We start from the raw sequence: 13,296 nt of genomic DNA, 5'->3' as shown, positions 1-13,296 counted from the left end.
TCTGATTTGGAACTTAGATACTTAAAACACCTCAAATCTTTTTCAAACTTCAAAATTTGGATGTATTTTTTGTTCCCAATATTCTATTCTGTTTAAAGGAGTATTCTGTTTAACAAAACTAACCATCTTTCGTAGGTTAATTTTACACAGATACCTTTCTTTCCCACTTAATTTAATAAATTTTTTTATTACGAAAAAATAATAACTTTGATGACAAAACAAATATTCTTGGATCGTTATGAGATTTAAATTTAGTTTCTAGTAAACAATAATCGAATCCGCATTTTTTTCCAAAAATTCAATTAATCACCTTGAAACCCAAAAGCTAAGTTATCTATTGTGTACATAAACATTCAGTTTACAGTTCACGAGTAGAGTTAAATATCATTGTAGATTAGTGAAAATTATTTAAGTTATAGATCAATTCCAGCATTTTGGTTAGATGCTTCTGTAAACGTAAACACACTTATTACTTGATATTTTAGTTTGGATAGGAAATCGAACTCTTGAACAGTAATTCTGTTTGTACCTTGAACCGTATGCTTCGCACTGTTTTAAATGCAGCGAACAATACAACGTGTCCTCTAATTAGCAGCCTAACGGAAAGTACAACCGACTCCATTTTTCCTTTATAAAAATAAACTGTCTACAAAGTAACTGTAAATTGTCCTTTTACCCGTCGGAATATTGGGTTGTTTCTAATTGATCCACGTTGCAGTATAATAAGTAGACCTACAAATTTCTTACAATTCATTGTAAAATAATAAAAAACTTTACTTTGTCCTTAAGCAAATCTGGCTCTAAATTCCCCAAATACTTGTCCTCTATTGTATACATCGTATATTCCTATTTTTTTCAATTAATTTTTATAAAAATATTGATTATTATAAACTGTTCGAGGTGTCGTACCGCCAAGTGAACACACTTCAAAAAAATACGTGCGTCTCGCGCAGTAAACACTTACCTTAAACAATCGTATTTGATTCTTCCATCTCCTTTATTGTTGTACAACCTCATTAGTTAGTCATTATTTAATAAACGAAATTTCGATTTAAAGATATTTTGAATATGCCAATATTTTTGAACTAAATCTGGAAAAAAAGCGAAGAAAAATTGCTTATCTCACCCCTTCCTTGGTTTGTTTCGTTTTTTTTTTAAATTCAATTTGACTTGTAACCTTGTAGAGGAAATATATCCAAAGAGGGTGGGATGAAGAAATTTTTCTATAGGAAAGAACCATAATGAATTTATAAGCAATATTTTTGCATGAATTAAGAAAAATCTTAGATTTTGATTTATGTAAATACTCCAATTATTATCGCATCAACGTCAAAAGTGAATAGAAAATCTTAATATACATCTTCCACATCTTTTTTTGTTTTTGAGATATTTTAAAGAAATTATTTTGGTGTTTTTATTTTCTCCCCCTCTTGTGAAATTCAAATTTCTTTAAATTGTAAATGCTTCAAAAGTAATGCTAAAATTAATTATTAAAAAAGCAGCCTCACCTCTCGGATGGTGAATTGTTATAAATTAAGTATTTAATTGATTTTTTGAATCTTGGATTCGTTTTATTCAATAATCAACTTAAAATGAAATGTCATTTGTTCAAAATATATTTCCAATAATCAATTAATATATACTTAACATTGTGAATCTATGGAATCGATTCCCTCAAGAACGATTTTAATGAAACTTAATAAATTACACCTTATGCAATCAATGGGAAGAGAACAATTTACGGTCTAAAACTTATTATCACGTAATAAATCCGAATAGAAATTTCTTGGCATTTCTCAAAAAAAAATTGATCGTTTTTTGATATAGACAATAGAAGAGTATTGAGTAGTAATCAAAAAAATTTATGGATACTTCCATGTGAAAACCATTTGAAGGAATCCAAATAACGCTAATTTAGTTTTCAAAATTCTCAAAATAATCGTGAAAGAAATATTTCAAATAATAACTGTACTTGTACCAAAATCTACTTCAACTATAACTTATCCCAAAGTTTTTCTTTTAATTTATTTGAATGACTTTTTAACGGTACTTAATTTACTTATACACTTACATTAAGTACTCCAAACTATTTACTAGTAACTAAACTATACACTAAGACACTTACCTAATTTTTAACATATTAATTTATTTAAATACCCCATTTACTTATCTATCCCGATGTGTTCGGAAAGACATGAGATTATTTGCTGACTTTCTCGCTAATGAACAAGTGAATATTCAAACAAATAGAATTTTCTGATTATTCGATTCTAGAAAGTGAAGAATTAATTCTAGAAAAACAATATAAACAAATCGTCGCTATGTATATAAAAACATGTAAACAACTTTTCCGAGAACTGCAGCATCCGTCAAACCTTTTCTTTTATTATAATCGAACTGGACTGGTTTCAAGGTCCATGTCGTGGACGAGTTTGTAACAATATTGTCAATATATTGTCTTCGGTATCAAAATTTGACGTGACATTAACAACTTGCATAATTCTATTAATCAATTGATCACATTCCTAACATTTGATATTATGTCTCGGTATAAAAACGAGTTTATTTTTAAAAACTGTGTGTACAGACACTATTTCTTCCATAATAACTAATATAACTAATAATTACAATCTACAGCCTAAATTATCATCATAAAATACTTTTTAGACGATTGTAAAGTAAAATCTTGAATGGTGTACATTATGTGAATATTATAGAATGAAGTCATCTTTGATTTTCCATAAAATTTAAGGCGCTCAGTTTCATTTGAAATTCTTCTGATGAAATAAACATATTACGTATTGGCTGACAGGAGGACCAATTTCTTTTACGTTATAACAAACGATTGTGATAGCTTCATCGATGTTAAGGCCCACCTATTATTCAGATGTAGGATTCCCAAATTGATCGATATCGACTCCTTGAATTCCAATTATACAAAAAAAATGGAGTAACTCCAAAATATTACCACATGTTTGGATTATAGTTAATTTAGATTAGATACTGTGTTTCTTGTAATTGAATTTTCTGAAAAAACTCTCGTTTAAAGACAACACTGATAGAGCTGTAAATCGTGGGATATACAAAAATACATTCTACACATTCATTAATTTTTGTTTTGATGAGAGGTGACATATGTCTCGGTTTCATTCTATTTTTAAATATCAAAATTCAACTTATGACTTAAGCTTAATTGTAATCACGTGTTTGTTTATTAAAAATTAATACTATCACATCCACGAAAACATTTTTAGGGGAATTTCTAAAATAAATTCATGGATCGCGTTTCTGTAAGTAGTTTTCGGAAACTATAATCCGGGTTTGGTTAAATCACCCAGCTAATTGCGAGGTCTAACCAAGAACGAGATTTTGATCACAGGTTCCGAACGTCGCGTTCAACTGTCGGTGGAAACTTCAAAAATACAACATTTTCCACAAGAACCTTTGATTGTTATCACTTTTGTGTGATATTTCTTCCATAATACTTCTTTAGTTGTATAATAGATTCTAGATGTTTAATAATTATAATTGAGCAGTTATTAACGTTTTATCTCCGAACAAGGAGAAAAAACAGCAAACCTCAATAACCTATAAATTACGCAGGTCACGAGAATTGATAATAGACAGCCATTTAAGAGGAATAAATAATTTTTAATGTTGAAATTATCCGTCATCTGATAGCATTTACCTACCGGTCTACCAGGGTAGAAAGGATCTTATCATATGATTAGGACCCGATCAAGTCATTCAACAATGTTTTTTGAACATTCAATAGAATACAATTTTTCAAGAAAATCTTTTCATTTTGGTTCCTGTATCTGTAGAATCATTACTATCAATTTTATTTTTCGAAGGTATCGAAAGCAATTGTAATTGTCATATAATTGCGTGTATCCCATATATCCAAATAATATATTTGGTTCTTTTATTCAATATATATGAAAACTCATCATCTGGTGTGCATATCCACCTATATAATTCAATGAAATATCAATATCACTAACAAAATTGAAAATCTCCTCCTTAGTGATCATACTAACCAATATGATTATTTCATGGGTGAATTCTACTGTGATAATTTATGACTTCTATTTCCTTTCAACACCTTCATGTCAGACACTCGTTGTAAACAATGCATTGTCACACAATATCGTTATTATTAATTTGAGTTATTTAGGTACCCTTCTTTCCCATTTATAAACTCACAGAAAATCGTCAACTCTCCTTTTGCTTTAGCAAGTTTTATAATTAATAAATTCATTATTCTATTAGTTATTACATGACGTATATCGCTAATAGTTAGTCAGATTCAAATTCTGCCTTTTCAATGCACTTCAGGAAGATGAGGCGGTCAATACAATGCAAGGATGTAAAACTAAGCTAAAGAAATAATTCAAAAGTGCCCCTTTGGAATAGTATTAACTGGATTAATATTTGGTTTTTCCGAATACAATACAATAATCAATCAAAATATAATCGTAGTGTAGTGGAATGGTGGTTGGTCTGCTAATTCTCCATGCCACCTGTCGGAAACCAGTGCAAAACCGAACATAGTTTATAGTCCCTAATGTAGCCTCTCAACTAGACGTTCGAATCCGTTGTTAAACCGACTTTTCTATTTGTGTTTAATAGAAATATGAGAGAAGGAGAATTAACACTTCCACCCTTTTTATGTTATGGACATACAAATCCGACGTAAATTAACTTTTTAATGTTTGTAGTAGCGGTGAGAAATGTTTAATACCTAAAATCGGGAGATAAGATTAACATTGATTACACTTATACCAATTGAATTGGCTCTTCCTATGAAAATTCACGACGATTTGTTTCTCATTATTTTTCTCTTGAATCAATCAGATTAATTGTAACTGTTGATTACAAAGAAACAAAATAATAAATATAATTAAATAATCATACATGGATGATAATGGTGGATGAGAGGATTTACGGTTTGATGTACCATGAATACCAATAGAAGCAGTCTATGATGTTAAGACCACAAGTATGCAAGTCAGCCTTAGGATAAATGAGATTGATCAATGCTTAACCCTGACCCGCATTTCGGAATTTCAGGTTGAAATAAAATACTATCGTACTTTCCATCAAATCACGAATGACAGAATATATTTCAGTACTTCCAGATGTAGATCGGAAAAGGTTTTAAATCAGGTTGTCATGAACTTAGTTGAAACTTTCTGAACTGTTGGTGATATTCAAACTGTCTACAATACCACTACACCAACACTCTCAATTACACTGTCTGGTAACAAAGTTAACGTCTTCAGAAACTGAAGGTAAACTAAAACTTATTATTAACGTGTTACAATACTTCTTATGGGATTCTAAGGACAGATAGATAACTACGTGTACATTCATAAAACGTTCTTGTTAATAATCTTGATTGATTATAAAGTATATCTTATATTGGCCTTCGTAATATACAATACTGAGTGACAATGTAAACCATGTAATTACTAGATATTCAAACACTGAAATATTATGGCGTAAAATTTGTTTGAATATTCTCTATTAAGTTCAAATGCTTTTTCTCAAATGTCGGGAATAAATAAAGCAAGTTAACATCTTGTTCGGCAAAAATGTTCTTAGTTCTCATAGCATTGTAAGCAGAAACAGGAATTTTGTCATAGATTAGTCTACAATCACTGGTCTTGGATTTTCCAATGTAATCGCACAACGGCTTTTCGTGCAGAATGCGTGAGCATTGAAATTTTAAGACCGTTCCCAACCCTCGACTACTTCTTGGTTTCAGGTTTCATGAAAATGTGAAAAACACTGGCTACGTTCTTTATAAAATTATTTAACCATAAAATTGGCCTTGTTCATTCTGGATGTTTTTTGGTCATCAGTTAACAAATCAGGTATCCACTTCACTCAAACCCTTTTTTAAAAATCATTATAAATAAATAATTAGTACGGAAGTTATTGATCGAGTTCCATTAAAGCACAAAATTTGATTTACTCCATTAATTTGCAGACCCATATCGAAGCTCGTATTAAAATGATCAAGACTATTCCAGATATACAAAGTACCAAACACACTACAATTACGAGGTTGCTTTAGAAGGTCGTGTTGCCGCGTGTTTTAAATTTTCATATATGAGAGAAAACAAACATGGATTCATTGCATCGCATTTTCAAATTATGTAACATACATTGACGTAACGAAAACAGTTATTGAACTTTCATTTATTAAAAAGCTATAAGAAACAAATTGTATCTATCATACGACTCCATTGTGGAAAGCAATAAACTGAAAGTCTCTTTTTTCCTGTGGTTTTCTTGAAATTAAATAAAGTGACAGTAGGCCAGATCTGGTTTGGTCTTCCTTAAATCTGGTATTTTTTCCTTACATTCTCACATAAAGCCTCGAATGCTCAAACATTGATCAGCACTGAATAATTTGCCATTTCTGTAAGGTTTTTCTTGTAAGATTTGTTCTGAGGACAGATTATCTTCGGATATATTACGCTATTCATTAAACCGTTAGGAATACTCAAAACTTTATTCTTTTTATTCTCGGAGACTTTTTTTAACAATGCATTTTTAGTGCACATACCAATCGACTGTCACTGAACGGTTTGCTTTTTAGTCATCCTAAATTGGAGGAACGGTCATCACACTTATATATGTTCAACAGGTCGAGGAGCAGCTGCAGTTTGCTAGAATTAGCATTAGTCGTATCATTACTCAATAGTCATATAATGGATGGCGCAAAAAGAACGCATGAGCTTGAGATGAGTAATGAGAGTGGATGGAGCGGATTGAAGGGGCGCAGGCTAGTTGTTTTGTGGGTTAGAGCGTCCAGTTTTAGTAGCAAATGCGCAGTGGACCGTGGCGCAATGCATTTTAGGTGTTGAACATTTTTTTAAAAGTAATGAAACTGTTATTACTGTTCAACGGCTTTTCCTCACGTGGTTCGATACCTGATCGCAATAAAATACCTCGTTGGGTTGTCTCTTCTCACACAATTGGATCAGTTATAAAGCAGAAGTCGCTTGGTCGCTGTTGCACAAAAGGACGCTATCTGTCTGAAGTAAACTTCTAAAATAAAGCAAATTATACCGCTTTGAAATTCATGCGTTCTTTTTGCGTTTGTCAAGTAAAAAACCAACTTATCATTGTTTTCATTCATTCGTTTTAATAATATTGAGATATAAAGTAAATTTAATTTTAAAAACTAGTAACTTCTATAAACTAAACTACTTCTCAGGATATTCAAAAAAGCAGTGAATATTCCATATAAATACAAATTCGAAATTCTATAATGAACAAATTAACATTTTTATATCTGAATAGAGACTGATCTGTATCCAATTGCTTTGTTATGTGCAATTAAATTGAGAACAAATGACTGTATTTGGTGGTAATTATATTTCAAAAGACATACATATATATGGTCAAGTAAACTACAGTAAAGTTATTTTGTAAAATCAGCATTAAATTTAAAAAAATCAAAACATTACGGACCAGATCTCAATATGGTCACACACATTTTATCAGCACCTAGAAACGCCTTAGTCATAAGTTTTAAACTATTATTTTTGTTTCCTACTTAAGAGAGTATATTTATAATATTTTTAATAGAGAAATTTATATAAATCTATATATTAATGTAAATAGATCACATAGTTAAGTAGAAATATTTATTGTAAAAACTTATAACGTAAATAATATCGAATATTCCAAATTTTTTCATGTAAAATTTCACAAACAAAAAATAGAATGATATATAACTAAATACATTGAAATACCTCGAATCAGAAGATTTTTGTGTTTTTGAGAAAAAAATTGATTATATTCCTCTTCAGTGTAAAGTAAAATATTCGATATTATATTCCTATTGACCCGGTTAGTGAAGGTGTTCTTTAGTTCTTAATGCAAATTAGTATGCGCCTGTCCAATGTAGTTAAATTTTGGTTGCAATAGCGGTCAACAGGACTCACCTTGGCTATTAAAAAGAGGTACCGAAAATAAAAGGCTTATTTTAGAACATTAATTAAGATGATCAATGTAAATTTAATATTGAGTCTCTTATTTTGAATTTTTTTTTTTCGTAGCCAAGAATTATCTATTTATATGAGTGCCTCTACTTTACTAAAAAGCTGTTCAACTCAAACTATAATTCGTGGAGGGACATCAGTTTAGTTGCTTCTTTGAAATGAAAGTGGACAAGGAGATTTTAATTATAATATAATATAATATAATAATTCATTACCAATCCTTCTGTCACAAATTCTATCCTTAATCAATAGTTTTTATGAAATTGAAAAAGTTACTCAATTTGGAAAACTTGAAGTTGATTAATATAATCAAATTCCATCACCAATTCCAAATTATTGAAGGGAAACCAAAAAATGTTAATAATTGTTTGTTTCTTTCCATATTATTATTCTCTTCAAAATATATTTGGATGAATATTTCCATTTAAATATTTTAAATCTTCTTAAAACATACATGTGATATATGCGAAGCGAATAAATTATAATACAAACGTAAATTTCAGTATAAATGTAGTAGCAGCAAAATGGCGTTAGTAAATTTCAGTGCGGGCACTAGATGAAATTAAGTTCACAAAATGTAAGAACTAATTTTTTTAATTGAGAAGTTAAGATCACAAAATGTGAGAACTAAATTTTCAATCCGATTTGAAACCGGAATAGGCTTAATAAGAAGAATCCGAATCTTTACAGTGCAGTTTTTGATCGATTACACCTACCGTGCTATCGTAGAAAACGGAGTAAAAAGACTGAAAAGTCGAAGGAAAATACCATATACATAATCAGTATTATAATGTTATTGAAGGAAAAACGTTAACCATCAGAAGAATAATTCGTATTTTTTGCAGAAGCATATTCAAACCAATTAAAACTGATGTACCACAAGAAAGTGTATTGGTTCCGCTCCTGTAGTTTCTCCTCTACACATGTGACAAATAATAGAACTGCTAGTTTTGCTGATGATACAACTATATTATGAGTTGGGCAGAAGCAAGTTGAAAACTATAAACTGATGAAATGCTCCACGAAATAGCTCTCGTTAAAAAGAAAAGAGAAGAACTTGGAATCAGATGTAGATGAATTTCGTGGATCATTGGGAGAAACTCCACTTTGTTTCTACATAATAAGCTTTTGCTATTAAAGCCAATACTGCCGTATGGTATACAATAAATTGCCCGATGGGTGTGTAATATTTAATAAAAAATAATAAAAAAAAAGTTGCAGTACATCTACTAGGTTAAATAACTCATAACGCAATGCGTTCGAACTCTAAATTTAGTAGCATTTGATATTACTGCTTCTCAAATGGTCTAACAATTTTTTCAATAAGAAAATAATATGTTTTGACTAAATTTATCAATTAAATTTACAAAACGATTTTCAATCACCGCATCCTAAATATTGGTAAGTTGAGCTAGGAAGGAACATTGGGTTGTCAACTGTATTTCCTTAGGGATCACATTGAAAGATCGACTTGCTAGTTTCTGGCAAACACCCTATATAACAATGTTCAAGATACCTCACCCCAATGGCCAGTACATCCTCTGTACACCGCAAGTACTAACTTTATGATTATGATCTTACTTGGGGCGCGTAGTATTTAAAAAATTTGCTTTGCAGAAACTGCGGGATATTAATTCAGCTTTCTATTTTTATTCATCATGAATTTGCTACTAATGAAGTATTTGTATTATTGAATTATTGTCCTTGACGCCGCACGAAATTTTGAATGATTTGCACTACCTCTTCGAAAAAATTCCTAGTCTCGATAACGCAATTTATTTATTTTTTATTATCACTTAAGTAAGTCGCTTAAAAGGACAATTCTTGTCGCGTTGTCTGTATCATATAGTTTAGCCCAATTGTTTTCTACCGTCATCTTCTCTTCTAGACCGGGATCCCTCGCCCTTTTTCGTAAGTGATTACTAACAAGCTAATTTTTCGTCAGTAGCTTCATTTTGACGAGACGCCCAACATTAGCTAGTACAAAAATTTCGTAAGTGGTAGCTAACAGGGGTAATGAGAACATAATTTGTTGATTTAGTGGTTATCAAAAATTCATTACTAACTGGTTTTTTTATTTATAATTCTTATAATAATAATCTAAATTAGCCGAAAAAATATTTGTCCTACAAAATGCTAGGTTTGATCAACGAGGTCCCATTTTTGCAACATGTACTATTTACGAGGTCATGAAAAATTATTACTAACCAGCTGATTTTTTTTTGTTGGTTAGTTAATAATTATATAATTTAACGCCCACATTGTCCTACACATTACGTGGAACGTTTTTCTAGTCCTAGACTCCTAAGTTGTCCATACCACAGGACCATTTTTTTTATTAGTAACTGTAGGACAAAAGTATCACGTGATACATTAGTGTGTTTTTTATCCGAATAAAACAATGTCCTACAAAAAAACTGGTATGCATCCGTAGTCCTACAATAATCGTAATTTTCCTTTTTCCTATGTGCAACATGAGGTAAAGTGAAAATATATTTATTGAAATAAATCAACTTTATTATGTAACATACATGAAAAAGTAGATATTTTTATATAAAAAAAGTAATTAATTTTCATCTGACTCATCAGAAAAACATTCATCCTCACTACTGGCATCACTCTCCTCATCTTCATCAGTATCTTCTTCATTCTGATCTTCCGTGGTATCTAAATCTGTAATAATATGAAAAAATTAATTAATGTCGCCGAAAAATTAAAAACCAAATTTCAATAATATTAATAGGGTACCTTGCAATTGAGAAGATAATTCTTCAAAGGATGGGCTTTGAGGACCATCAAACCAATAATACTCGTATTTACCATCAATTATTGTCCATCCATAATTTTCAGGTACTTTATCTGTGGGGCACCGCATGTGTGCATTACACCATACATTGCTGATGAATACCGTTCTTTTAATTTGTTGCAACAATTCTTGTTTTGTTGGTGGCAAACTGGAAGGATCATATCCTATAATATTTTTTTTTTAATACTTTTTCACTTCCACCTTTTGATCTATAGCCTTTTTCAAATAGTTCATACCGTCCTCTGTTGATATCATTTTTGGTTTTTAATGAGTACACTCTACATACATACTCTTCAATAATTCGAACTATTTCATTTGACGTTGTTAATACTGTATGATCACTTCGTAGGAGTTGAATAAAAGCCTCTTGAAAATTTTTATTTTTCTTAAAAATACTGAAAGGTCTTTTTTTCCTTTACGGAAAAAAGCGGGATTGTAATCATTTCCTGTAAAAATATGGCATATAGCAAATGAACACGATAATTGATCTCCAAGCTTGGCATAAATTTCATTTATGTTCAGGTACATTTTTTTTTATTTGTGCTTAAATTAATTATTACTTGTATTTCATCTTTTAAATACTTGAAATTAGCCAACATTATTATTGGTATATCAGAATCTATACAATGTATCTGCACACGATAGTTACGATTAAATTGACAAACATGGTACACAATTTTGGTGTCAGCTTCTTCATGATAACAAGAAAGATTATAATCAATAATTCTTTTTATTTTATTATCACTAGACACCTCATAAGTGTAACATTGATCATAATTAAGTTTAACAGTCTTCCCTTCAATCAAGGTAAAAAATTCATCTCTTGTCCAATCTTCAATTAAAAATTCGACAAATTTTTCTTTAAAGTTGCTACTCCTCAATAATTTGCAGAAATCCGCAGGACGATTATTGTCTCTACGTATGACGTCATACTGTGTATCCTCTTCACCTCTCAGATCATGTTCAAAATCTTTGATACTGTGTTTTTTGTACTTGTCAAATATAATATGTACTTCTTTTTTATTATATGTAAGTATTTGTAATATATGTTTCGAGATTTTACCATATCTGTTTGGAACGTTTTTCAGCGTATGTAATAAATAAAATCCATCAATTAAGTGAATGTCTGCTTCTGGAGGATTTTCAATTTCGGTTTGATATTCTAGTAATTCATTAATAATCACAGATTTAGGGGTCTTGCATATCGATCCATTAGTATGACAGAGTGAAAAAGGAACAGGAGCTAGAGGATAACTTAATGCTTTTTCTATATCAATTTTATTTTCTACTGATGCATAAAGTAAACGGCCAAAAACATCTCTTTGCATTTTAATTTCTTTGACTTTTCCATTAATTTTGACTTTTTTCGTATTCTTGTAATCAAAATTAATAATTTTATTTTTACTAATGGCTCCATCAAACCTATCTGGTGTTATCCGAGTCTCAGTAATGAAATTCTGATGCTGTTTTTCACCCTCTATTTCAACTGATGATAAAAATTGATATATTTCATCGCTAACGGACTGACCTTTCGATATATTGTAAAGATAATTTTTTGGCAGATCGAACGAGAAAGGGTTGGTGTACTGCTTTATTAGTTGCATTAATACTTCTAAGTTTTTCGTAGCTTTCTTAATGGATGACTCCTTTAAGTCTTTCGTTATGTCATCGGTGGATTTCATATTACAAAACTCCATCATTTTTGATATAACACTCGTACGTAGTGAATGAGTAATTGACCATTTTTGTCGTGCGGAAAACGAGTTTGTAACGTTAATAATTCCAGAAGCTTTAGAAGCAGCATCAGCATTGATTGTTTGTTCAAGTGTTAAATCAATCGGTATTCTTGAAAACGGTTTCATTGTTCTGCGAATGCCCAAAAAACTTTTTTGACAATCATTAAGCAATCCAGGATGTGTTGTTTCAATATTTATTAATTTATCCCAATAAACAGACATATACCTTGCATAATTATGGTGGTTCATTGAAAAGAAAATATTGGTTATTTTCGGTAAAATGTATATAAAGAAATTAAAATCACCCGTACGAATACTGTATTCTAATTGAAGATAATATTCAACTAATCTGGTGTACATTAAATAAATTTGAGGTGTTTTACCATGTCTTCCGAGTAAAGTTTCACTTTTATATTGTTCATATTTTTCAAATAACTTTTTCAAATTCTCATTGGTTATTTGTGGGTCCTCATTTTTTTCTTTATTAAATATTTGTAAATACTCTTGGATATTTTCCAGGTTCTCATCATGTTGCTGTAAAAACCCCTCCAAATGCAAAATCTGCAAAGCAAGGGAGAGTAGAGGATGAATCTTTCTACACCGATTAAAATGTTTTCCACTTAAAAACGAATTGATAGAACCACTGGCTAAAATTTCGCTATCTATAAGAATATTTGTTAAACCAGATCCACTTATAAATTTCCCGATTGCTTTCATGAATGATAACATTATA

General features: G+C 30.5%; 2 protein-coding genes across 3 annotated transcripts in view; one reads left to right on the top strand and one right to left on the bottom strand.

Annotated features, from left to right (window-relative positions):
* LOC130449028 (zinc finger protein 408-like) overlaps positions 1–13,296 on the top strand; it is a 135,324-nt gene that overhangs the window by 74,192 nt on the left and 47,836 nt on the right. The gene's annotated exons all lie outside the window — the stretch shown is intronic.
* Positions 1–13,296, bottom strand: part of LOC130449027 (uncharacterized) — a 41,521-nt gene that overhangs the window by 7,811 nt on the left and 20,414 nt on the right. Inside the window, exon 1 of the mRNA XM_056786659.1 lies at positions 31–13,296. This exon is cut by the window's right edge and continues 20,414 nt beyond it. Coding sequence (XP_056642637.1) covers positions 11,346–13,296 — 1,951 coding nt within the window. The 3' untranslated portion in view covers positions 31–11,345. The remainder of the gene's footprint in view (positions 1–30) is intronic.

The sequence above is a fragment of the Diorhabda sublineata genome, chromosome 9, assembly GCF_026230105.1.
Source record: "Diorhabda sublineata isolate icDioSubl1.1 chromosome 9, icDioSubl1.1, whole genome shotgun sequence".
In the NCBI taxonomy this organism is placed as follows: domain Eukaryota; kingdom Metazoa; phylum Arthropoda; class Insecta; order Coleoptera; family Chrysomelidae; genus Diorhabda; species Diorhabda sublineata.
The sequence above is the reverse complement of the archived record's forward strand: the minus strand, read 5'-3'. Positions and strand labels throughout refer to the sequence as shown.